We start from the raw sequence: 27,430 nt of genomic DNA on the forward strand, positions 1-27,430 counted from the left end.
CGTTCCTTCGTCCTGACTGAGTGCACAGACATCTGACAGTTGTGAAGTAATCCCAGCCGCTGCGATGGTCGCAACACGTTGTCGAGCAGAGGGGAAGCTGTTCACAGGGAAAAATGTGTCAAGGAGTCTCCCCCGTCCCTGTGCCAGCTCCCACCCCATTGGCTGGCGGCCGTGATGTCACTCTGTGGACTTCCATATAAAGCACCGCACTCTCACGCTGCTCAGTCACAGACTCAGACGAACTCAGAGCCGGAGAGGCAGACGCACACAGAAGTTCTTTGGAAAGGCCAACCCGCTGGGATTATTATCAGTATGTGCAGAGGACTGGACTCGCTGCCCATCACCTGCCTGGAGAGGTGAGAGCCAATACTGCTTTCTGGGCAGGAGGGAGCGGCTTTTGTTTTGTTTTTTTTTCTTATATTCCGCTTATTTTTTAATCTAAGCAAAGTCTGACTTGGTTTTTGTTGATGTTGTTGTCTTGGCAGGGCAAAGGAGCTGAAAGCTTTGTTTGGAAGTTTGCTGCAGAAGTCGGATCACAGCACCAACAGCCAGTCAAAGAAAAATGACAAACTAAGGTGAGATTTGCATTCAGCTTTTTTTTTTGACACACTTCAGGCAAATGAAAGTGACTGAATTAATTTCCCTAATTCCTCCTTTTTTCCCTCCTTCCTCTGTAGGTGGAATGAAGACGAGCCTCAGACATGGAAGGAGTCGTTTGACAAACTGCTGTCCAGTCAAAGTAAGACCTCCACAATTTCTCTGTCGCTCTGATCACTCTACATGTTTGGCGGTGAGAAGCAGGAACTGACGGTCCTCTGCCCTCTGTGTCGCTCAGATGGACTCTGCCTCTTCAGAGCCTTCCTGGTTTCAGAGTTCAGTGAGGAGAACATCGCCTTCTACTTGGCGTGCGAGGACTTCAAGGAAAGCAAAACATCCAAACTGGCCACCAAAGCCAAGAAGATCTACGATGAGTTCATCTCTTCAGACTCGCCCCGTGAGGTAAATATCAGCCTTACGTCCATTGTTCTTTTTTCGCATCGGCCTTCTCTTACCTTGTGCTAAAAAACCTATTTATTCTTTTGCCCGTCAGGTAAATCTTGACCATATGACCAAAGCCATCACAAAGGAGAACACGGAGCACCCCAGACAGTCCTGCTTCGAGCTGGCCCAGTCCAAAGTCTACACCCTGATGGAGAAAGACTGCTACCCTCGCTTCCTCAAGTCCCCCACCTACCTGGAGGTCAGCAGGAAAGCCAAGCGGGGCTAAGTAAAGAAGGCGGGCTAATGTTTCCCCGACACGTTTGCTCTTTGAAACGGACTTGAAGCTGACCGACGCACAGCAGAGACTGGAACGTTCTCACGGAACAAAAATAAACCCGGTGCCGAGGAGCTGGGCGCCAGGCTGCGGAATCATTCCGTTACAAAATCAGACTGGAAGGAGCGTGGAGACGAATGAAGCTGTGAGATAGAAACCGAAATGCTTGAAGAAGCTGCATCTCTCGAAGTCTCTGAGCCTCCGAGAGGCAGACGAAACTGTACTGAAGACACGCAGCCACGGTGGCGGCAGCCAGCAGAAAATGCAGAGATAGAAAGATTGTGTTCACACAACTAAAACTATCACCACACCACAGTATTTATTTATTATTTATTTAAAGTAATTCTATTTTTGTGACACAAGTGTCTGCGGACGGTCAGTGTTGAACTGGTTTGTATGCCACACCTGTATGTGATTTTTACTGGAAAAGAAAGAAATGTAGTGAATAAACGACATTTAAGACACTTGATTGTGGAGCCTGATTTCTTTTTTGCCTCGGTGGAAACCATGACTTGCTCTTGCGGTTAACGTCAGTGACTGAGGTCAGAAACAATGTGGACAAAGCTCATTTGTGCCGTTCCATCTGCAAAGCAGACAGACGCCTCAACGCTTCCTCTTCACACGTAGGTGACTGGGTGACTCCTTTTTTCTGGTCCTACGGGACGGAAAGATTTGTGGTAAGTGTGTTTGCACATGCAGATATGTGCATCAGGACTTGCACCAGAACCCTGCTCAGTCCATTGGATGAGTTGGAAAGCCATGCTGAGTCAACTTCATTTAGATTATTTAGTAAACTGCTGGAATCAACACACCGTCATTGGATTCATCATCAGAGGAAAATGTAATTCATCGTATGTTCGTATGTTCAGCATTTAGGGTGATACTCAATGGAACAACTCATTCCTTTTATTTTGTGTCGCTCTCTTCAACAGACTTAGCTTAGCTTAGCATTTGGCTTACTGTTAGCCAAGTTGTCATATTTTAACTTCAACTGAGGAGGCTCAAACTTCACAAGGATCTTCTTCTTCTTCTTCTTCTTCTTCTTCTTCTTCTTCTTCTTCTTCTTCATTGGTGTCCCAGCAGCACCGCCCTTCAGGTCCACACCTCTGCTCTCCATCGTCGTTTTCTTCTTTGTTGTCTTACTTCAGGGTCTCTGGTTCGACTGTTTCTTCTTCCTTCTGATCAGAAGGACCTACATGTGCTTGAATACAGGCTAACTTCGCTGCTATGTAGCTTCATTGTTGTTGGGTTTAAATCAGGAACTTCTCTCACCTGTTATGTTTCTGTTTCACGCAGGACATAGAACATAATAATTACGGGTAGCCAATTAATAAACCACCCCACACCCCACTACACCCCATCCCCATCCCCTCGCCTCCCCCTCCCCCCAAAAAAACTCTCCAGGGATCTAGAAAAAGAAATCATGTTTAGCCTTCTGTTTAAAGCCGCCCACCAAAAAATTAAAACGCCGAGCCTAAGTTTCTCGCTCACACTGATGCATTGTTGGACCTTCTGCACGTTTGGTATTCAGGAGCAGAAATCACAGGAGTTTTCCAGTGCTAATCCCATCTGTTTTCATGCTACTGCTGGTTATGGCAACGCATTCAGTCTAATTAAGAATTGATGTCCTCCTGTCACTCAAAGCCAGGACATTCCACAGTATTTCCTGTCATCTTTAACTTTTGTGATAAATACATTGGGCTGTGCCCAGAAATCAGCGATTTTTTTTTGGTGTGATGGATGGTTTCCACGGCGACGGCTGCCACCCACTGAGCTCCTCCACAGGCAGTTTGTATTTACTACCACAGTCAGTGAGTCACAGCAGCCTCCCCTGCTTTGAGAATTAGCCGTGTCTCCACCATCGCCATTGTCACCGCCTCCGCTGAATGCTGCAGCGGCCACCTCCCCGCTCAAACACACTCAGCTGCTAATGGAGACAGAGAGGGCAAAGTCATTACTACCACTTAGGCGTTTATGGGAAGTTAAGCTCACTCTCAGCACAGTTTCTCTCATTTATCACAAGAGAGTGTGTTTCTGGTAAAGCTTCTTCTGTCTGGATTCACTGTAAGAGAGATTTATGCATGAAATACCCACCTGCACTGTGAAGCAAGCTGAATTTCATGAGCAGAGACCCAGATGGGGTTTGAGAGCAACTCCTTGGGCAACTTTGTCCAGACTGATGTGCCCTGTTGATGGTCGCTGTCCCCATGCGTGCAGCATTCTTCTCGTGATTATACCAAATAAGACAAAAGCGTGTTGAGACCTGAAGAGGCGCGGCAGCAAAAGGGAGGAGTAAAAAAAAACAACTGTTGTTTCAATGCAACACATGGGTTTCTGTCAGGAGGGTGTTGTCTGAACAGTCTGTTCAAGTTCTGATTTGAAACGATAAGACACGTGTTGCCAGAGCAACTGGGTGGAGGGAAGAAAATTATGTCATTAAAAAAGGTTCTGAGTAATTTCAATAATTATCTTAATGCCTGGAGGCCAAAATAGACCCACTCCAATTTTCTGTCTCATCAAACCGACAGCAGAAACAAAGCTGTTGTCGTCTCAAGCTGGGCTTCGATTTCAAAACATCGAATTTTTTTCACAACTTGCAAAAATCCCTTTCAAAAGTGAAAGTATGATTTTGTACTTTAATGCGCAGTAATTTGTTATGGGGGAAAATATTAGAAATGTTTTAAAGAATACTTTAGAAATACTTCATAAATATATAATGTATTTTGCTACTTTTATCAAAATGATGTGTGTGTGTGTGTGTGTGTGTGTGTGTGTGTGTGTGTGTGTGTGTGCGTTTGGCAGAATGTATCAATTACATATTTGCACATCAATTGCATTTGTTCAATTTTACAGACCTCTGACAAACTGGCTTTGTAAAGAAGAGACGTGACTGAAAGCACCTTACCATCATTTAAAGTGCAGAGTCAGTTTGTCCAAAGTGCTGAGGATTCCACCAGGGCTCACACCTCGGACTGACGCAGAACAATTCGAAGCATTTAATATTTGCACTACACCGTGCTGAAATAGAAAAACACTCAAAAAAATCAATCATTGGGAGCAGTTTCACGTACTGACTAAGTGACAAATTTTGTCCTCTGCAACAATATCACCCCCCCCCACCACCACCACCACCTCTGTTGGCTTCCAGGAAAAAAGTGCAAGACCAACATCATGGAAAAACCTTATAGGTCTATTTATAGCAGCTAATGTTTCCTCTGAGTAGCAGCCTGTCAAGACTGAAACTTTTTTTTTTTTGATTCAGCTTCTTCACACACACATTTAATTTCCTATTTTTAAACTCCTTGAATTATCTCCAACTGTCACTAACTTTATGAAACCTTTTTTCTCTCTGGTCATCCTTAAGGATGCAATGTTGTTGTCATTTAGATGTGAAACCTTCTCCAACAAATAAAACTAAGAAAAAAAACACACAGAACCAAACACATGCATTTACCTCGAAAAGGCAAAAAAAAACAAGATGTTGCTTTCAGAAATTGTCCACTATTGTGACTATGACTCAAGTGCACTCTGGTTTCTTTATTTGTTTGAGGAGACACTGCGTCAAGTCCATTTTCTGGCTGAGGGCGATTATTTGGCGCCGGTCGCCCAGGAATAACCATAATGTGTTTACACAAAAGGAAGAAAACAAGATAATCAACCACTGTTTTAGCTTTACATACAGGACCGTAAAGTTTTACAGTCCTTACAGTGTAAACACAGTCAGTCACCTCCCACACCTGGGTGAAGCTGAGGCTGGACCCCTCCCTTCACCCTCCCTCTGCTTTCCTTTTAATGAATCTTTAGAATGCCAGTTAGGGGGCGACGTGAAAAGAGGTAGAGCTCTGTGACTGTGTGTGTGTGTGTGTGTGTGTGTGTGTGTGTGTGTGTGTGTGCATGCGCGCGTGCGCACATTTACGTGTGTGTGTGTGTGTGTGTGTGTGTGTGTGTGTGTGTGTGTGTGCGTGTGCGCCTGGCTCACCCATGTGCCCACTTCTCTGGCTGAAATGAGTCAGTGCGCTCATTTTTAAACATATTCGCTGAGCAAATGGTGATTAATAAGTGCTTGAACTTGCTGGAGTAGCACAGAAAACAAAAGGAGCCACTGTTACTAAGGGAACAAACGAGGCCCCGATGAGTGCAGCTGTGGCGAGAGTCTCTGTCTGCAGAACACAGTTTATTTCATGGGAGCCGAAACCCATTTGTCATTTGTTTGCTTTTTTTCATTTCTATCCATCTTGATTAAATTTCAATAATGCCGCTAATGAACTCCCCCTCCTGCCACCACGTAAAGACGTGGTTGCTAGTGAACCTGTCCACGTTATTTATCCAGGCTGTGCAAGCAGCAGTGGTGACTCACGTCGGGCAGGTGCTACATGTGTTTGCCATTAGCATATAGCTAAGGTGAGGTTAAGTCATGTTTCCCCCATTTGGTGAAGGTGTGGACAGTCTTTTTGTTAGGGCTTGTCTGTGCTGTTTCCCTCTGCGTGACAAAACACAGAGACATTTGAAGGTAAATGTTGCAACACAAAACGATGTCTGTTGTCTGTCTGTCTGTCTGTCTCACTGAGTTGAAACACTAATCATCTTCATCATGGTAATAATACTAGATAAATACTAGTTGTATTCTGGACGACATGGTGAAGAAGTGGTTAACGCTGTAGCCTCACAGCTGGAAGGTCATGGGTTCGATCTTTCTTTGTGGAGTTTGCATGTTCTCCCTGTGTCCGCGTGGGTTTCATTTTATTTTTTTATTTTTAATGTTTATTTAACAGGGACGATACATCCAGCATTGCCACAAAAAAGGGAAAATGTGATGTATATAAGACATCTAGCTTTAGCTAATTTGTAGTCTTTGTCCCTGGTCAGCCTTTTAAAATCCAATGAGATGTACTGAAAAAACTGTTAAAATTAAATTATACAAATGCAGTGAATAATACAAAAAAAACCAAACAAACACTTGATTACAGTTGTCAATTACAAAAATAAAAACATGATTTAAATGTAGATGCTGTTATGTTGTGTTGACAATGACTTAGAAAATTTATGTTCACATTTCTGCTGCTGCTTGAGCCAATGTTTGCCTTTCATAGGAAACCTCTTCAGTTCAGTTTGGGATTTAATTTCCAATGGGGGGCAATTCCATAGTAGTGGACTTTGCGCTGATTGACCAAATGTTGTCCTGCATCTTGGAATTTGACAGTTCTCCTTGGTTGAGGTCCTTGTCATTGTCCTAGAGTTGCCTGTCTTTTTAAACATCTGTGACATCACTTGTGGGGCCAGTCCAGTTAAGCAATTAAAAACAACTTTTAGCAAGGAAAACTTAAATAAAATAAAATTGGAGAATGTCAACAAATTGTGTTTTTGAATGATTTTGCAATGGTGACATTGCAAAATCTCAGAGTCCTCCGGCTTCCTCCAACGGTCCAAAAGGGCGTGTGGTGAATTGGAAACTCTAAATTGTCCGTAGGTGTGCATGTGAGTGTGAATGGTTGTTTGTGTCTATGTGGCCCTGCGATGAACTGGCGACTTGTCCAGGGTGTCACCCTGCCTTCGCCCTAAGACAGCTGGGAGATGCTCCAGCAGACCCCCGTGAGCCAGTGGGTTTTGAAAATGGATTGATGGATGTTGTATTTGTTGCACTGCATGCAGACCAAAACAAAGCGGCTCCCTGCAGGTCCTCAGCAGCCTCCAGTGCGTTAAGTCCCACTGAAAACTTCCGCTGAGTAAACAAGGCCCCTTGGTGGACAATGTGACACAACAAACAACTTATAACTCAACCATCATTGAGACGTCTCAGTTAGTTTTATAGTCTTACTAGCACGAGCTGCACAATTCTCTCTCTCTCTCTCTCTGTCTCTCTCTCTCTCTCTCTCTCTCTCTCTCTCCCTCTCTCTCTTTTTCTCTCTATCTCCCTCTCTCTCTCTCTGCAGAACGTTGAAAGAAAAGTTTCATTATTAAAAGTTCTGGACAAGGTTGGAGGATTGTATAGAAGTTTTCTTTTCATTGTTGCCGCTCACCGTGTGTCTCTGCCGTGACTCAGCAGGGACACATGCCGATGGAACACGGCAAAGCACTGAGAACATTTTCCACAAGTTCCCTCTATCATGTTTATCACATGTTCCATCATTCTCATTTATTTGGTGATATTTTGCCCTTTCAAGTCTTGCAGAACTTTCTCGTGCGTAAGTTGCTCTGCCCTTCCTGCGACAGTCTCCTCTCAGCTCCGGAGCAGCCTCCAGTTCCCACAACATCCCGACAGAGGATGTGTAATTTAACATTTCAGCTAATAATAACCGTGTAAATAACTGAGGGATTGATGTCAAATTGTTTCTGTATTACCCGAAGTGTAGATGGCACTTCCTGGTTGGGGTTTTTAACTCTAGGCAGCCAAGTGGAAATGATGGGCCTCTAAAAGCTGCAGTCAAGGTCAAGACGTTAATCAGTTCTTAACAGTGTGCCGGCAAAGCTTTCGGGTGAAAAGATCTCTCGCTTAAAAAGTTATTTGTGTGAGAATTCACAAACTGTAAACACTCGACAGACAATCCACCGTCAGTGTGCAAAGTCAGACTCAGGCCACCGTGTTCATTATGAGGAAAGTTTAGGTTTTTTGCGACATACACAAATTTATTTTGTCGCTAGGGGTTGCAGGAAACAATTCATTTCAGAAAATATGAGTCAGAGAAGTCCACTTGTCTTGGTTTTGCTGCATTAAAAGCCACAACGATAAGCAAACAATGACAGGGGAAGAAGAATGAGAAAGTATAAGTCTACTGCCACCTCAGAAGCAGATATTAAATCAAATTAAAAGGAAACAATTGCAATGGGAAGCAGTAAATGAATTGAGTGAACAGCATGCAGGGTATTTTTCCTGAAAGTAGCAGAGCTGTATAGTTTCTTGGTTACCTGTGGATGTTTCTGGCAAGGACGGCAGACAAGAAGAGGACGTTTCAAACAATCATAAAAGGCTGCTTTTGATATCTGCTCCCGATTCAAGAGATAGTGAAGCAGGCTTTTGTTATAGCCTTGTGTACACACAGCTGTGTGTGTGTGTGTGTGTGTGTGTGTGTGTGTGTGTGACTCAAAAGCGTTCAGTGTCAAAGTCATTAAAGTAATTGATTTCGTGGGGACCTTTCAGGCCTTCGTGCTCGGTCGCTGATCTCATGTCAGTGTGATCTCTGGTCCGGCTTGTGAATGTCAAAACAGCTCCCAAGTCCTGATTGGCAGGCAGGTGGACTAAACAGATGCTCCGTTCTGCGATTATTATTTTTATAGATTGACTGTGTGTCATCATAAAATGTGGACCTCATTGACACTTAGACACTCAATGAAAAGACCAAGAGCTCTTGCCTCACACGGCACGTGAGAAAATCTAAAGAGGAGCCGCCCCATGCCAGATCCCTCGTTACCCACACCGTTCATTTCTGTATCAGGTGAACGCCCTGACCTCCGCTGCGTGTTAAAATGAACCCTGCCATCTGACGCACATGCATCGTCTTCTCCTCACTTCGAAGGGCCGAAACAAAAACACATACATATGCAACACCGTAATGAAGTGCCAACACGTGACGGTGGAGTGAGTGAAATACACCCCGACCGACAAGACACGTGTGGTAGAAAGAAAAGAAAAGCATTATCATCATCACAGCTGCAGGGGGCAGAAGACCTCACAAAGATCTCCTGAAGCACCTGCACTTACTGGCCCCCTGCAGGGTGAGCTCAGAGGACACTCACTCTGTCCTCACGCACTGTTGTCTCGCTGCATCTGTATGTGTGTGTGTGTGTGTGTGTGTGTGTGTGTGTGTGTGTGTGTGTGTGTGGGAGAGAGAGAGACAGAGAGAGAGAGAGAGAGAGAGAGAGAGAGAGAGAGAGAGCGAGAGAGAGAGCGAGAGAGAGAGAGTTTGTCCACACATTAAAAGCAAAGACCGCTGTTGCCACCTGCTGGATATAAGGCGTAGCTGACGTTTGGTCGAAACATGAACCTGTAAGGGCCAACAGCGCCACTGAAGGTTTTGGAATGATTTTGTCTTGCGTTCAGCAGCTCCTAGTACAGCATGACGCTTCCTACAAAAAGCTAAAACAGCAGTCTAGACTAATAATGTCCCAGGTCACAGCCAGGTTCTCCAGGATGGGATTTGTTTGTGATTTTGAAGCTTGTCTTTGCTGCTGAAAAGCAATCAGCGAATTTAAGTTTAAATGTGCTACAACAGGGGGGAAACATATTCAATACCTGCACACAGAAGGCCGCACCAGTCACATTTTTGAAAAGTTTGCCTTGAGACTTTTCCCATGCTGACCGCTTTGCTTTGTTCATCCTTCATAGAGTTTTGATGAATGCACAAAGGCTGCAGGAAGACTCAAGGTCGACAGCTTCAGCATGTCAGCACTTTGAGAAGGATCCATTAGCGCCTCACTGTGTGCCTCCTCACAGTAAAGCCTGCGCAGGTCAAGAACAAACAGAACAGCACTGTATCAGCTGCTGTCGGGTCCTGATTGAGGCCCCAAATCCAGTAGAAATTCTCTTTGCATAATTCTCTTACAGTATTGAGAATATATGCTAACACATAATAGCCCGTCCATTACGTCTTTGTCTTGGACCACTTTTCAGTGTCTGCTAAATCAGACACAGTTACTGAAATCTTCCCTTTGTGATGTCACAGAGGGCAGGTTAGTGGCCACACCCCGAGCCAAGTGTTTGTTTATCCCTCTGACAGCAGCTTGTTCTTATGAAAGCTCCAACTATTAATCAGTTTTAGGTTTTGTTTTGTTGAAATTTTGGATTTTCAACCCTTGTCAGTACGCAGCAAACACGGGGCTGAATGTGCTGTTTTGCCTCTTTAAAATAAAAATGTTGCTCCACTGCACTGGGATGAGAAAAATAAAATAAAGATGTAGACATGAGTGGAAATATTTCTGTATCTGTCGAGTGTGTGAGTCATGTGTATCCTTAACTAGTGGCTGGGTCTGTTCCACAAAAAGAAAAGTTATTTTACCACCTAAAATTAACTCCACCCGTCCTTTAGCGGGCCTGGGTGGGCTTCCAAAACCCCTCTGGGTGGGCTACAGCGAGTGTCTGTTCAATCGGTTGCCACTAGATGTCCCCACAACCGCTTTGCTCAACAAGCTCGTCCTCCTCATTCTCCATCTGTCACATCTTTTCACGCCCACTGTGTAGCGGCTTAATGGGCGCTGCTGAATATTGATCTGTTCCTCGGGGCCGATGGCGCCGCGCCTCGAGGAAATAACAGCATGCCTCGAACTCCGTGCGTCATCGGGAACCCGGCAGCGGCGGCGGCGGCGCAGTTGGTACCGGTGGCCGCGCTGCGCGTACATGCTCACTCGCCTGAGGTGCTGCTGAGCGGGGAGCAGCACCCGTCGGCCCGATAATTGGAAGCAGGATAAGCAGCCGTTGCTCCTCGGCCCGGGTGACCTCCCGGTGACGTGTTTCCAGCTGCTGCTAGCGGTGCTTGTAGTGTCGCTGCCGGTGCTGGGGAGGAGGGGTTAGGAGGAGGGAGCGCGGTCGTAAACGCGGGCGCGCACGCGTCTGCAGGTCGCCCGCCTCCGTCGCGAGAGAGGAAAACGCCGGGATTCAGGGGGAGCGGAGCGGGGGACGGACGCAGCGATGCCGGGCGTCACCAAGTACAGCCTCGTGGACGATGCGCACGACCTGAGGCTCCCCGTGCACAACGACGAGGTGTTCAAGCACGGGGTGTGCTTCGAGGCGAAGGTAAGCGCCGCCTGCAACAGATTGCAGGACTTTTTGAGGCGGAGTGGTCGGAGGGACAGAGGAACAGAGGATGGCGCTGTGTTGTCTTGACTTTGTCATGTGAAAAAAAAAAAAGAGTTCCTGCACTGCTTGCTGAGATTTAGCGGCTGCTTTGTGTTTAGTCTCTCCTGTCTTTCAATTTATTTGGCCCATCAGAGAGCTGTGACAACATAACAACTCTAATCATCAACAGAAATCGTCATATATTCGGAGATTTTCTCTGGCAGAACACGAGTGCAACAAACTAACTCGCTCATCTTACTGTTTTGCAGTATATTGGCAGTTTGGAGGTGGGTCGGCCCAGCAGCCGGATGGAGATCGTCGCTGCAATGAGGCGAATCAGAGTAAGACACTTGATGAAGTCACACCCCTCTCGGCCCTGAGCCCTCAACTCATCCCCAGCAGAAAAACAGGACCTGATCGATGCTGCTGCATGAGACAGGACTCTCTTGCGTTTCTGCATGCTTACACATGCATCTGTGCATCAGCCGTCACCCTCATAAAAATAAATAAATAAAAACACGGCCTGGCAGATTCAGTGGGCTGTCAGAGGAGCTTTGAATCACAGCAGGATTCAGGGGTTCGACAGGTTTGTTTTTTTTATGGCTGGGGAGAGATGCAGATTTTCGTATGTGGTCCAGCGGTAAACACTGCGACGGCCTGTCAGCACGCATTGCTGCAGTGCTGCCAAGGATTTAGCCTGGTCGTCAGCTGCCAAGTTTAATCTAACAACCAAGTTATTGTGTCACTGCTAGGTCAGACACGTCCCCACTGACACTTCAGATGGATTTAATCTCCATGCATGGCACCGTGGTGCGGAAGGGGGGGGGCATTTGATTCTGGCACAAATTCAGTCTTGTGTTTCTGGACATATGGCAGGGGTCTCTCATCTTCCTATATATATATAGGGCTGTTCAATTTCCCTCAAAATGCCACATAGAGAAAAAAAATGAGAGCAGCTCGCTTGCTAGTTTGAAAACTGCTGTACAGCAGCAGAATGGCAATAATAAACCCATTCACAGGGAAAGGTAATCTGAAGACCTCACCAGCCCAGACTGTGCTTTTGTTTCAATCTGCAAAATACAAACTGATTTTAATTTGAGACCCTTTGTTATGTGGCTCTTGAAGGCTGAGCTTGAAATAAGTGCTTATCTAGAAAGCAAAAATGAGTGCGACTGTCCTCGTTCATGCTGGATGCAGGGCTTCCGCCGTGCAGGAGAGATGTTGGAGGGAGGCTTTTCCAGGTCGTGTTAGACAGCGTGCGTATGCCGAGACGGATGCTCCCGTTGAGTTGCTGTGGAAAACAGATGCACTTTAATGGGAATGGCCAGAAAACAGCCTGAGGATCACAGCTGACCAGCTGATTAATAAAAGATGATGAATAGCTGATGCCAGTTTTGTCCCTTCAAAAATTCTATTATTTTATTTTCTTGTCCACTCAAGATAATCACTTTACTACCTTCATCATTATCTCTCATGTACATCATTTTCAGTCAGAAGAGGAACATATCCAACTGATTCCAGATTCCAGATTCCAGATTCCGAATGTCTTCTTCTGATCAAAAAAATCATCTGATCTGAGTTGGACTGTGAGGGTTTTTTACTGACATTTGGTAGCTTCTCAGATCCCAGACGCTGGGAGTGTGAGGCTGCAGTGGTAGAGGCTAGAGGCTGCAGGATTATCCATGCAGCAGGATGAAAGCATTGCACTCAGGAAGTTTGCCTTTGAACACCGTAACAAGTCCCAGCAAGAGAAACTGAGTGAAGATGGAATGGAAGAAGACGGAGGACATGTCTGCCATTGGACACGATTCCATCCTGTCATTCCCAAAAATATGGTTTATTCTCAGTCAGAGTTAGTTTGCAGAGTGCGCTGCATTGGAATTTACAAGAGCACAGAAAAGGCTTTTAAAATGTGTGTGTACACATTTGATCTCACAGACGACCAATAAGTTATTCTCTGTAATGTATATCACAATTTGCTGGGTGGACTTCAGTAAGTGTCCACTGGTGACTGAGCAGGCCTAAAAATAAGAACCAAGAGCTTGCATGGTTTTAATGTGACTCACACCATATCATGTCATCATCATCCTGGGGTAAAGTTTGACTTTTCCTTTCTCCTGCTTTTGTTAACATGACTCTTCTGCTCTGCACACAGTACGAGTTCAAACTGAAGAACATAAAGAAAAAGAAGGTCAAGATCATGATTTCCACCGATTCCATCAAAGTGATTCTGCGCAAGAAGCGGAAGGTCGGTCCTGTGAGAGACGAGCATGTTCCATTTGAGTTGTTGCCGTGTCCAAACGAAAATGTCCTCTTTTCTTATGGCCATTTCGGTTGTTGTGTGTTGTGACAGAGGAAAGCCTGGTCATGGGACGAGAACACCATTCTGGTGACACAGGATCCCATCTTCAGGCAGGATCTGCCCCAAACACAGACAGACTTACTTCACAGTCCCACGTTTCTGGTTAAGTAACAGTAATGTTGTGCTCATCTTTCTCCAAACAGGATTTTCTACGTCTCACACGACGCCCAAGACTTAAAGATCTTCAGCTACATCGCAAGAGACGGACAGAGCAACAGTTTCCGCTGTAACGTGTTTAAGTCAAAGAGAAAAGTAGGTTTCTTTGTTTTTTGTTATTTTTGTTATGTTCTGTAAAGCTTGTTTGAAATTTGATTTGACCTCATTCATTTCACATTTCATATCTACAAAAATGATGGCGGGCAGGCTGAGCAGATGTAATTAAGTCAGCCTGAAAGTCTGAAATCTCTGTCTCCTTCCTTTGGACTGTTGGATCGTAGTATTTTCTTGTGTGGTGCTGCCGATCCGCGTGTTCGTTTAATGAAGAATTTCAGAAAAAGAATGCCAATTTAAATATGTCCTTTGTAAATAAATCAATTCAAGATACAAATATACAGAGCTCTGGGCCGAGTTCAAAACCATAGCAACAACAACGTTTTGTCAGGGCATGAAGTCTGACTGCTATCTGTCCCTTGACCCAGTCCTTTTATAGATAAAGAAAACATGCAAACGCTCCTTGATGTTGTCCTCCTCTCATTGGCTGCCTGGTGTCCAGATCCCTGCCTCATTGGATGTTGAGGCAGCCTTTGATCCAAGTCTCTGATTACTGATCGTGAAAAGACACAAGTCCTTATTTGTCAGGGAGCCAAATGATCCATCCTTTGTTCCAGTGTGACCTGCTGAAACAATTTGCTGCAGCCTGAGGTCAAAAGTTCCCATCCCTGTGATGGGTCGCAAACTTTATGACAGTCGCAAAGCCAGTTGCCTCAGGTGCCGCGTCTCTGGTCACCCAGGGTCACCGTTCATGATTGGCAAATAATTATCAAAGTGCTACATAAAGTACCATTCATTTCATTTATACCTTTAATACTAATAATTCCAACACATAATGTATTTGCTAATATAATAACTCACAATGTTATGGTGCATTAAGCTAAATATATGATGGACCAATTGAAAAATTGGTCCATCATATAAAAAAATCAGCCACTCTGCCTCTATTTTTGCTGTGAAATGCTGCTCTCTTGGGAGAAACTCCAACCCATTCTTGTTTTTGTATGAAATGATGGTGATGATGCAAAAGTTTCACCGTTCATATACGCAGTGACCACATCTTTAGAAGTGCTCTTCTCACACTGAGGCCCCTGTCAAGACAACAACCCAAAAGAGTTTTGCAAGGCTTTGAACTTGATCACTGATCTTGTTTCATAAATTTAATCTGGTATAATTAATTCATTCCATCGTGGCAGCAGGACAACTGGCCTCATTTATTCATTCCTCTTCTTTACCCGCTTTCTCCTGTGCTGGCGGGTTATCTTTTTCAGTTTAACATTGTCAAACACATAATCATCATCTTTGTTTTTGCAACTGCGAACATGAAGTGAATCATGTGAGTCCTTCTGTTTTTTATTTCCCTGTTTGGTCCTTACAGGAATCGTAGTACAACAGTGTAACAATATCAGCGCAGTTCAGATACATTGTTGTTGTAATATTTTGATGACCCTGACACTGGGATATAATGCTCCAACACAATCCAGTCAAATCTCACACTTTTTTCTCTGTGTAGTCACCTCGCAAAGTGCAGCATCTAGTGAACTGCTGCTACACTGTACAAAAAAGTTAATTTTAAACTCATAAAAATATTTATCAAGAACATGATGAGTAACAATTTCCACTGTAGGCACCTTCAAAACAAACGACACCATTCCAATTTTTGTACAAAAAATATTCTTCATTCAGTCGAGGGTCTATATTGCATGAAATTAAAGTCTAGTCCTAGCCTCGGCATTTCTGCAAATTGGGCTGCAGCAATTTGTTTCCCGTCCATGACAAAAACGGCGCAACAGTGACTCGCATCCCTTCACCATGGATACCAGACACACGGGTCTGTCCGGTATCTGGGTGTCTGAATGCTAAATATCCTGGAAGTGGACAGCTGGGGAAAAAAGAACAACAACACCTAAACACACATGTTTCATCTCGGAGGAACCAAACACGCTGAAGGGACTCAGCCAGCGGTTCCCTCCTGCCTTCCCCGAGTGGTGTTGAGCCTTATCGCAGCCATGCAGCTCGGCGGTGTTGTGTTGAGGAGAATCCATCTAACGGGTCGAGATCTCATTTATGCTTGTGGAGGCCTGTTGCACACATTGTGTCAATAGTCAGTTTGTTTATGAGCTCAGTCCTTCATTAGATATTCTCTTTATTACTGATGTTATTACTATTATTACACCTGACTGAGCAGTTTTCAAGCTTGAATGGCATTGAGTTATTAGCTGAGGCTGAATGATCCCAATGAGGAAATATGACAAGGCTTTTATTTCAAGGCTACCCCACCACCACCTCCACCTCCAGCATTCAATATAGAAAACACAAAAAAATCTCCTTCAGTTGGACTGCAGGAGGACACGCTGGTTAAGTTTAATTCCAGTGGATTTACAGGGCCTCTGAACTCGGTTGCAAGTTATTAAAGAGAGAAGAAGTCCTGAAATCAATCAAACAAGCACTCATGTCTTCTTGCTGTTATTGTTTTGCATGTTTCGTGGCCTCATAAGAAACATTGGCTGTGAGCATGACAATATTAAACCTGAATAAACTAGAAATATAATAAATAGACAGGAATAACAAATGACAGAGTGCGTAAATAGAGTTTGCTTTGATTCACGAGGCTGAGAAATCTGTGGGCTTTTGCTGTATATGACTCAAACCTAATGGGAAAATATTTGTGTGATTTATTTTGTGTGGACTGATGCAAATTGATTTACCATCGCCACAGGGGAAAAAAGGAAATGTAGAGTCAAAGAAGCAAGTTTTCAAATTTTATAACTCGAAACACACATTTTTAAAAGTCCAATGATATGTACAGCTTTTCCAATCAGTGAACTCAAAAAGTCTATCATCATATAGTTAATTGTACTTTTTTCAAAAAGTGTTAGAGGGTTAGAACATGTCAGCTCTAGATAATGTCAGTGACCACACCACCAGTCAGGTGTTGGCTCTGCCCTCTGAGACCACATGCCCAAGGTCTAACACAGCGTCAGTTTTTGCTAGAGGCTGTAAACAGAGGGCTAAACAGCAATCTGTAGGGATTTTTAGGGAATTGTGCAACTTCATAACTTAAAATAAAGATTAAAAAATATGGTTTTCTTACGTATATTCAGGTCCCCCTGAAACCCTGATTTCAGGAAGAAGCGGGTATTGAAAATGGATGAATGGATGGATATTCGGCCGCTGCGGTGAGGAGGAATTTCAGAGGCATTACAACCAGTCATTAAAGCTGAGAGAAACGACATCCCGAGGTTGATGGCTCGCCTCTGCAGCCTCCTTCCTGCAGATCCGGCAAACTTTATTTTGCCGCTGCCCATCGTCAGAGCTCTTTGAAACTGGCCAATTCATCATGGTGACAGCGGGAGACATGCAGAGCAGACAGCGCAAGACCGTCTTCTTGCTGCACTCACCTCTTTTCACCCTGATCATTCTGCCAATTTCCTCTTCCACCTCTTTTCTCCCCTGCTGCGTCGTTTCCATTTTGATTTAGTTCTTCTCTTTTTTTGAAATCTTCAATTTCTCTGCTCTCTCAGCTGCAGCACTCGCACTCGCACTCGCACACACACACACACACACAAACACATTTCCCTGCCTCTTGTTGCAGTCTCAGGCCATGAGGATCGTGCGGACAGTTGGCCAGGCGTTTGACGTGTGTCACCAGCTGACCATGCAGCAGAAAAGCGACGACCAGGAGGACGAGGAGGGGAAGGAAGGGGAGTCGGAGGCAGCGCCAGGTGAATGCACGCACACACGCACGCACGCACACCCACACACCTCCCTCCTGTTCAGTTTGTCCTCCTTTTCCATGTGCCCTTCCTGTCACACTCACAGCCACACAGGCCCCCTCCTGTCCTCCACTTCCTGTCACATTAACACAAAAAATATACATCTTCAAGAAAACAAACTGTTTTCCACACAAGATGTCTTTTCTTTTTTGCCGTGCCTGCTCCCGCCACAACTCTGAAGCCTACTTTAGTCTGGTTTGTGTGTGCAGCAACAAAGAGGCTGGCGCTGTCGGACGACAACGACCTTGAAGCTACAACCGAGGAGAGCATCGAATGCGTCTCCTCCTCAGACCTGGAGAGGAGCAGGAAGGAGACCTTCAGTAACAATGGCAAGGTAGGAAAATGTGAGGCGACTATCGCCATGTCACTCACGCTGCGAACCTTGTTTTTTTCATTTCTGTCTCCTTTTGAAGTGCACAGATTTAGTTGGCGCTGCAAAGTGGAAAGACTCTCCCTCAGAGAAAGGCTTGTTGTGCTGTACAGCGTCCATGTTTTAATTTTTTTATCCATGGTTGGCATTTTTAATCTGCAATAAAAAATCACCCGTTAGAAATGTTTTGAAATAAAATGTAGTTTAGCGCTTGGACTGAACAAAGAGGCAGCGGAACGAGAAGGAGGGCAGAGAGGTTGGAGGATTAGAACGTAACAACTGCTGCCATCGGCCTTTTGATGTGCAGATATTCACTGAAATGAATGCCTCTGGACTCGATGAGCTCCGAGCTTCATTCCATCCTCAGATCAGTAGAGAGCAATTGAAAAGCTTTAAGTGCAGCCGGTGGACAGTTAGAGACAATCTACAGAGAATCTATTGGTTGTTCTATAATGAGATGCCTCCTAATGTGTGTTTTTCATGTTTTTTCCCCCTTCTGGCTTTGAAAGGACAAGGTCAAGCAATTTCACGTTGTTTGTACAAAGCGCTTAGAAAGGAAACACACATTACAAACCTCACAGCAGCCTGCTGGTCTACAGCAGACAACTCTGGGATCAAGCACTTCTTGATGTTGACCAACAGTCTCCCTTCTACAGTACAGCCGATAAACAAGATGTGTCATAGTATGCTTTACCTTTAATATTTTAAGAGACATTAATGATTAATATTCTGGGGATGAAAGAAAAAATCCAAGCTCAACAGTTGAGTCTTAGGAGGATGAAGTCTGTCAGACGCTTCGCTGGGAGACGCCAAGTGTCTTCCAGGCAACAAAAATGTTCTTTAATATTCATCTTGTTTCATATTTTATTGATGAGGACGCCGGAATGTTTCTCCTGCGCTGCAATCCTGTGCTCATCCTTAGCAAAAAAAAAAAAGAAAAAAAACAAGTTGCTCTTAAACGTCTTGTAAGAACCTCCGACATCAGTTTCAGAGCAGAAATAGAGAAGTAGTGCTCGAGCAGAGGAGCTACTGGTGGAAAATCAAAGAGAACGTCTATGTGATGTGTTTCTGTCGATACTGGATGTGATCTGACGCAATAACTCGGCGGGATCCCAGTGCGTGCGGACCAGACCAGTGGTTCCTCCGTCTCCTGCTCGCTGTATTCTGAAGGTCAAGTGTCTGTCACGGCCCAGTATTAATGACCGCCGCATCGATCCCGTACATGACAGATGAGTGCTGCCCTTTGCGGCTTTGCGTCTCCCACGGCGGAGCTCTAACGTAATTGTGTGAGTCATGCTTCTTGTGCCGTGGAAGTGCGTGACATCAGCCCAACAGCCACGACGAGACTTGGCTTCTTTTATTTTGGATTTGTTTTGTTATGATAATGTTGTTGTTTTTTTTTCTTTAGAGCGTTCAGCTATCTTGAGAGGTAGCTTGTCGGCCTCAGTCCGTTCACTGTTGACATCTTCAAATTGCACATTTTATCTAGCCAAAATTCAAGGAGCGTCTGCCTAGTCATATAAAATCTTCGGAAGAAAATGAAATGTGTTACTTTGAAATCTTTCAAGCGTACAAGGCGGCAATACCGATAACCTGAGTGAACTCCTTGCAAAAGTGTTCTTGTATGGATACAAGCACCATTAGTGAGGGACTCAACAAGCAGCTTCAGCAACAGCGGCCAACAGAATCACCAGATGTCGTAGTTTTCCACCACACGCAAACCCAAACACACCAGCTCCCTGCACTTCCTCAGCAACCTCCGCTGGAGCGACACTGAGCCCGCACTGTGTCAACAAGGTTGTAAGGTGACCATCACTTTTCCCCCTGGATTTAGTAAATACACAATATCCCACACCATTTCCTTCATTATATTTTGTTTTCACGTAAGCTCCAAGCAAGGTTTCGCAAACTCAGTAGAATTAACTTTCAGACATTGCTAAGTAGAAGATTTTCATGCTCCTGATGTTTGAAAAGCTGGATTTTGCATCAAGCTTCTCTTTAGAGAACAGAATGAAGGGCAGACATACAAGAAGAAGGAGAAAAAAATGAGGAGCCAAAATCCATCAAATGTGTTTGTGATTGAAGGCTGAAAATGTGTTTAAAACTCCAGTTTGAAGATCAAGATCATTGCCACTGAGCTGCAGCCTGGCCAACATCAGGCATAGAAACAGTGTGCTGTCCAGTTGGAGCTGCTGTCTTGACAGTGGGAGGTAGCCGCAGGTTTCACCCCCTGGTCTTGTCCTGCAGGTGTCGGACGGCCCCTCCCTCCTGCTCAACTCCCCCATCCTTGTCGCCTCTGCGCCGGCCCAGCCAGCCGCCGAGGCCCCCTGCTCAGAGGAGCACCAGGTCCAGCTCCTCAAGAAGCAGCTGCAGCAGCAGGAGCAGCAGGCGCTGGCTGCCTCGGCGCAGGTCCTCACGCCTTTCACTGACACCGCTCTTTGTCTCACAAACAACCTTTATTTCTTTTGTGCGGCTGTTTTAATTCTGTCACGGTGAGGAGTAATAACTGAGGAGGGAAATATCAGCTCCCATTGTCTCCCTTTCGGTAGTCCATCTGGTTGCCATAGTCACGCTGTGAGCTGAATCAACGTACAATATGACGGCAGCAGAGCACCAGAACTGTCACTTTAGCTAAAACAATGCAGGCTTTGTGACAGAACGTCAGCAACCCTGTTTCTGTCTCCCTGCAGTCGTTGTCAATCATCCCACTGTTTGTTGTGGGAGCCAAAAATCACTGTGTGCAACATATAAGCATTTACAGATATAATTGTGTACATTATCAGATTATCAGTCACATTCGAAAGAGATTGATTGTCGTAACATCTATTCTAAAACAAAAATTAGCTTTTTTTTTGCTCAGTCTGTCTGAAAATTCAAAATACAGGCTTAACTACTTTTTACAGGATGTTTTATCGCAGCTTGATTTCAACTTCAACATACATCGACCAAAAACTGTTAGTCACAAAAAACAAACAAAAAAGCACCACCTTCATCTTATGTGCCTTTCACAGTTCTGAGGAAACTGCAAATTATTTCTGGCAACATCACTGTATTTGGATGCGCATCTATCCAAAGTAAAAAAAAAAAAAAGTTCATCTTTGCGCAGCCAATCAAAATGTTTGCACATCTAAAAAAAATAATAAGGGATTAGTTATTTTTAGCCGCTTTAGCTGCCAAATCCCACCATATGTGGCAGGAAGAGGCCATGGCACTTGACTCAGAGAAGATGGTGTTGGCCAGACTCCTCAGAGAGCTGAGCAACACTCTGCAGCTTAACCCTCTAAATTCTTGTTTCATTTTGACTCATAACACAGTTTCCTCATTAAAAGACATTACATATTTGGTGTAAAAGTTTTTTTTTTTTATGATATTCATGTTGTTCTGCTCAGGTCCACGTTATTCAGGAGCAGCTGTCGGTGGAGGTGAACGCTCGAACTGATGCCGAGGCGCGAGTGCAGAGGCTGCTGCAGCAGAACACCGACCTGCTACAGCACATCACCCTGCTGGTCAAACAGATCCAAGAACTGGAGCTGAAAGCAGCCAGCCGGCTGACATCCAGTGAGTCCCGTCATTCGGGGGGGGAAAAAGCGTCCATTCTTCTCTCTCTCTTTCATTTCCTCCTCCACTGATATCTGTGGAAAATCTTCTTTTCTCCCTTCATCCCTGAAGCTTTTCATCATTTTCAGTCTTCACCTCCTTCATGTCGTTACGCCTCCCCCACTCATTAAGTCCTGGCACCCAATTAATTATCCGGTGGCAGCCCTCTCTGAGGACTCACTGCTGCTCTTCCCGCCCATTGGCAATCTACGGCTGCTGTTGCTGCTGCTGTATACGAACTTGTTTACTTCACCTCTTATGCGCCGTCGTGATAATGATGTGTTCTCTGTCTTTTTTGCATCTTCTGAAACCAGTAGGGGGCTGTGCATATCACGTTGTACTTCATTCTAACTAAATGAGTACACCTCATAATACCATCAATACTGTCAAAACTAAAAAATAAATGACAATTTTAAGACTTTAATCAACCGATTTTCAAGTCATGCAAAACTAAAGCTATGTGAGCTTAAATATGTTTTTCCAATAACTGTGCATTGTTGCTAAGAGACAAAAACAAAATAATAAACTATTTGTGACAGTGGGTTTTAAGGAGGACCCAGATGCAGAACGGGTTCAGGTGCAAAATTTATTTAATGAACAGAGCAGTCCAAAGGGAAGAAGTCCAAAGGGGCAGAGAGCGAGGCAGACTGTGATGGCGGTGAGGAGGCTCTGGAAGAAAGAGAGAAAGAGTCCACGATCGTTATACAATACAAGTTAATTTGCACGAGTAGCACTGCAGCCTTCTTGAGGTGGTGGTTGATTGCTGATTAGAGACAGGTGAGGTGAACTCCTCCTCAGCGCCACGGGGGAAGGGTCTCGGGAAAAGCAAAAACCAACTTGAAAGGAACCATAGCAAAACAGGAAGTGTATACACAAAATAAAAGCACAAGAAAACCAAGACCACACACTATATATTGAAAATAAAAGTAAACAGATTATTTGAATTAGTTTTTGAGAGTATCAACAGCAAAATAATTGAGTCTGTCCTCTCACAGTTCAGCGAAAGAAGTACGTTTTCTGACTATGTGTAGTTCCAGTACTGAAGGCCTTACTGGCCCTGACGACCCAGCACTGTCTAACACGCCTCCTCTTGGTTGTGTCTCAGTGGGCTCCCAGGACAGTCTACTGGAGATCACGTTTCGCTCCAAGCCGGCCGGTGCGCCCCACGAGCCGCTCACCTGCTCCTCATCCATGGGCACTCTAGCGACTCCGTCCCTGCTGCAGGTCAATGACGGCACCTGGCTCTCCGCCTCCCCCCAGCCCCGCTCCCCGAGCACGCCGGGCATAGACGTCAGCCTTCAGACGCTCAGCGGCAGCGGAGTTCGGCTGGAGTGCTTCCGTTTCCCGTCCCGGGCAGCGGACAGCGGCCAGGAGCGGGGCCAGGACGCCGGGGAGACGCCCAGCGACGACAGCTCCCTGCTGGGGGAGCAGGTCCTGGGAGCCCTGGAGCTGCTCCGTTTCCGGGAGTCCGGCATCGGCTCGGAGTACGAGTCCAACACGGACGAAAGCGACGACCGGGATAGCTGGGGCCAGGCAGAGGGATTCGGGGCCGACGGAGCCCCTCGGCTCCTCAACGTTCTGAACACAGAGAGTCTGCCGGACTCTTTGGGGGACGAGGTGGCCGTGTAGCTGGAGTCCGTCTGATGATGACTGATGATCGCAGTCAGTCGGCTGCGCATCAGTTGTATAATTAAGAATGTGAAGGACTTTGTCAAACCTGTATTGTGGCGTCAGGAAACTGCACTTGTCTTGTGTATGGTGTGGTGCTTCACACAACCATTTCTCACCACCGTTTTTATTTATGTCATTTTAATTTATACCTTGATTTTTAGTTTAAGCTGTACATCAAGGTTGTAAGTAAACTAAAACTAATTGATAATATAACAAAAACCCAACCAAAAATGTAATAATAACAGATTTATTCTTTTACTATAACATATTATAACTATGTATAGAATGTGATGATGTGAAGCTAGGATTACTGGAACCTTTCTGAGCGCCATCTGATCAATCAATCATCCAATCAGCTCAGTTTAAATCAGATTTAGTCCTTTAAATACCATCAGCTCGTTTGTGCTAAGCTAAATGCTGTTGCTAAATTAGCCTAGCGTGTTGGTATGATATCAGCTAATCAGCACATCGTTTTCTAAAATGATTATTACAGATGTGACAAATGCAACAAACTCATTTGTTAGCTGTCATTTGTTGCTTGAAATTCTTGAGAAGCAATTTCAGTCTCTCGGGTTGAAGGCAACTTGATGGCTTCCTAATCTGGTTTGAGCTCTCAATCTGGCATAGTGCAACAATTGTTTCAGTAACTAGTCTGCAGCATTTCATGCAGTAACACAGAGTTAGTCCCCTCTATTGTGTGTGTGCGTGCGTGCGTGTGTGTGTGTTGCGTACCCTGTACATATCAGGTTGATAGTTGTTTTGCCGTCAGTTGGCCGGCTCCTTGCTGTGGTGCTGCCTGTCTTCATGGGTCTGTGGCTCACCCTGTGTGGAACCCGTCTGCGCCTTTGAGAGGCGCTGACGAGTCTGTTTGACATGCGATAGTCACAACTGTACCTTGGTATAAAAATCAGCATGTGAACTGATGTTTTGTTTATTTTCCATGTCCAATAAAGTGTAAATAGTTTGAGTTGCTGCATTGCAACGTGTGATTTGCCTTTATTTAGGAACTTTGCTCTTAAAAAGAGAGGTTCCGCCCACTGCGGGCCGTTTTTACTCAGGACCCACTGCATCGAGGATAAAGCGCTGCGTCACTCATCGGATGGAGCGTTCTCACGTACCAATTCTGGAGGCAGATGGGGAGGATAAAAACCTTAGATGCACTTCATTTCATGACGGCTGTTGCAGCGGCTCAACCAGGCTGACTGGCTGCCAGCCCTGTGAATCACTGGAATTGAAGGGACGCGTCTGAGCTCTGGCCAAAATCAATTCATCACCGCTGGGCCTTCATCTTCCCCAATAGGTTTCTCTCCTTCTTCTTTTCAATAAGCTCAACACGCTGCCTCCTCAATAGCTTCAGCTTTGTGCCAAATCAAAAAGAGTCTGTTAGTAGAGAATGTAAATTAGTTGTGTAGTAGAACAGCTGAATGCAGTGCCCTTCAGAGCAGAAAAGTTTGTTGGCTGTCTAATCTGAACGTGATGCGTCACGGCTTTGGGGAGGCAGTGGGCTATTTTTTTTAACCGTCTCTTCTCCTTTTTCTTCTTGCAAACACAGTATATACAGTACTACCCAGAAAATTAGAATATCCTGAAAAGGTTGTAGTATTTCTGCAATTCAACTTAAAAAGTGAATGTGACATATTATATAAACCAATAATATGCAAATCAATACATTTCAAGTTTTTATTTCTTTGGATTTTGCTAATCAGGTCTTGCAGCTTAAAAAAAAGCTCAAATTCAAAAATTCAGAAAATTAGAATGTTCTTAATGACCAGCTGTTCAACACAAGTTTAAACCCTGATCAAAACATGGCCAGCAGGTCCAAGCACACAAGCAAAGTTGTAACATTGATGTTTTGCCCTGTCTTATTTTGGACAGTTTACCAGTAGTGCCAGTAGCACCCTGCAGTGTTGCACACTTATCCATCCACCCCAATTTCTATCACTGCAATCAAGGGCACAGAGTCGCCATAGAGCCATACAGAGAGACCAGCAACCAGCTCAGTGGTCCAGTGGTAGAATGTCTGCCCTGAGAGTGATAGGTTGTGGGTTTGATCCCCAGCTGGATCATACCATCCATCCATTCATCCATCCATTTCCCTGAGCTCAGGGACACAGTGGTCTGCTGGAGCCTAACCTAGCTGTCACAGGGCAAAGTCAGGGTGACACCCTGGACCAGTCGCCAGTTCATCGCAGGTGTAAATGGGACCCATTGCCTCCATGCTTGGCACTCAGTGTTCGGGGTTGGAATTGGGTTGGTTAGGTCACTCAAAGATTGTCGGGTGCAGCACTGCTGCTGCCCACCGCTCCCTCAGGGGATGAGTCAAATGCGGAGGACAAATTTCGCATCCTTCGGGATGTGACACTCACTGGGACATTAACTTTCACTGTAAAATGACACTGCCACACAGAGAGGACCCCTGGCCAGGGAGTCAAACCCACTCAAAAATTCACCAAAATATTGATATGTAGATTTGGAACACACCTTTACTTTCCTCACATCAGTTACCGCTGCGAAGCCAAGCACAGTCAATGACAGTGATTGTTGAAGTGAATTCATGGCTGATAAATCCAGAAAAAGCGCCTAACACAATATGAAGCATCATCGCTGCCTGGCTCTGACCTTTTCATTAAAACCTGTTCTCTCCTCGCTGCTCAGACGGGGCTCCTCTCCGCTCTTGCTGTGCAGCGGCAGGTTGATGTAATGCTGCAGAAATGTGCTGGAAACTATGAGCAACAGCGGCCCGTCAGCCGCCCACGTGGAGCCGTGACACCCTGCAGCTCGACTCGTGCAGCTGCTGTCGACAGGGATGGTGGGCGGCGGCAGGGCGGCCGGCAGGACTCGGCCTCTGCTGTCACTCCGTCATGCTGTAATTCTGCCCTCCTCCCTCCTCTTCCTCACGAAGAAGAGGAGAAACATCATCTCACGGCAGGTAGGAGGCTGCGCTTTTCCATGGGTTCCCTTTTCAATCAGGGTGGCGCTGTGGATCCAGGATTGGCAACGTCAGCAATGATGGAGTGACTTTTTTTTTCTTAGTGATTCTCACAGGATGTAACTCAGCTGCAGCAGTCTGTTGCACTGACCACAATTAGAATGCCTGAATACTTAGATACCTTGAGGGAAATTGAATTTCCTCAACCGAAATAGGCAAAGTGGTGCTGCAGTGTATCACACTTGTTTGTGATAGCAGCCTAAATAAAAACCATAAGAATTATGTATAATCTTATGCCAGAAATTATACAGAAGAAATATTTGCCGGAATTATGCAAAATTCTGTAAGTTTATGCTGGTGCCACATGTGACGTAGCTGGATATTGTGTCTTATTTTCTCTCTCAGCAGCAAACATGAATCACTCTCTGCTGCAGCCTTTGAGCCTTCTGCCTCAATGAGGGTGAAGGCTGTGAGGGTCAGGTGATTCTCTGCTCGTGACGTGACCAGGAAGCCACCAGGTAAAAAGATTCTGTCTTCTCTGTACATCTGTTGTACATTGACTACTATACAGTCTTTTGAATTTCACCGTCTCCTGGCAGAGCTTTGACCTTGGCTGCCTGAACACCTGTTATAACTTACTGCTCTTAACCTCTTTGAGCAGGAACCAAAATAATTGAATTCTGTTTTTAGTTCTGTTTTGAATTCCTGCTGGTGCAAGCCTTTAAAAAGTAGCTGAAAATCAGGTGACAAAAGCGTATGTAATTTACAATACCCTTCGAGCTTGGCAAGATGTAAGTACGTTTTCCGAAGGTTTTGGTAAAATCTCTAGGCTCGCTCCCTTATCCTTGAACCCAGATTTACCACCATCAATTGGTCTGAGCTTACTCTCAAAGTGGCGAGAGAAAGGTATATATCAGATCCAACATTTGTTTACCGAGAATCCACTCAAATCCTTCGCAGACTTAAAATCAGAATATGAAATTCCAAAGTGGGACTTTTATAAATATTTACAAATTCGCCATCTAATAAACACCCTGAAAGGGGAACAAGGTTTGTCTTTGAGATTAACAAATCTTGAGGAGATCTAGGTAAAATCTAAATCATTAAAAGGATAAATCTCTACAATGTATAGTGCTTTGATCAAGGAAGAGCTGTGATGGTCTACCATCACAGCTCTTCCTTGATCCCACTTAGGAATATTTGGCAGAAGGACTTGGGATGTGTTTTTGATGAAGACCAGTGGGATGATATATGTCTGAATGTCTTCTCTTCATTGTCTGGTAATGAAATAATCAGACAAAATTATAAATTTATGCACAGGACGTACCTTTCTCCGCTCCGCTTCAGTAAAATGTTCCCTAACTCTTCATTCAGATGCCATCGGTGTAAAATAAATAAAGGGTCAATAATGCATGTTTTTTGGGAATACAGGAA

At 44.9% G+C, this 27,430-nt stretch overlaps 2 protein-coding genes and 1 long non-coding RNA gene across 3 annotated transcripts; 2 read left to right on the plus strand and 1 right to left on the minus strand.

Moving 5' to 3' along the window:
• Positions 1–207: 207 nt before the first annotated feature.
• rgs5b (regulator of G protein signaling 5b) lies at positions 208–1,784 on the plus strand. The gene is made up of 5 exons (XM_076020896.1): positions 208–356; positions 486–575; positions 678–739; positions 836–999; positions 1,091–1,784. The coding sequence occupies exons 1-5, from the start codon at positions 313–315 to the stop codon at positions 1,265–1,267; spliced, it is 537 nt and encodes a 178-aa protein (XP_075877011.1). The 5' UTR covers positions 208–312; the 3' UTR covers positions 1,268–1,784.
• Positions 1,785–10,449: 8,665 nt separating this feature from the next.
• On the plus strand, positions 10,450–24,034 carry LOC142884915 (carboxyl-terminal PDZ ligand of neuronal nitric oxide synthase protein-like). The gene is made up of 10 exons (XM_076020897.1): positions 10,450–11,039; positions 11,351–11,422; positions 13,237–13,329; positions 13,435–13,493; positions 13,587–13,695; positions 17,249–17,378; positions 17,639–17,763; positions 20,047–20,208; positions 21,189–21,357; positions 22,502–24,034. Exons 1-10 carry the CDS (start codon positions 10,935–10,937, stop codon positions 23,023–23,025), a joined length of 1,548 nt encoding a protein of 515 aa, XP_075877012.1. The 5' UTR covers positions 10,450–10,934; the 3' UTR covers positions 23,026–24,034.
• On the minus strand, positions 21,803–22,696 carry LOC142884916 (uncharacterized). The gene is made up of 2 exons (XR_012926223.1): positions 22,575–22,696; positions 21,803–22,065 (listed from the first exon to the last, which is right to left on the minus strand). It is a non-coding gene; the product is annotated as an uncharacterized LOC142884916 (long non-coding RNA).
• Positions 24,035–27,430: the final 3,396 nt, after the last annotated feature.

The sequence above is a fragment of the Nelusetta ayraudi genome, unplaced genomic scaffold, assembly GCF_046127955.1.
Source record: "Nelusetta ayraudi isolate G7.1 ecotype Tasmania unplaced genomic scaffold, CSIRO-AGI_Nayr_v1 ptg000011l, whole genome shotgun sequence".
NCBI classification, from domain to species: Eukaryota; Metazoa; Chordata; class Actinopteri; order Tetraodontiformes; family Monacanthidae; genus Nelusetta; species Nelusetta ayraudi.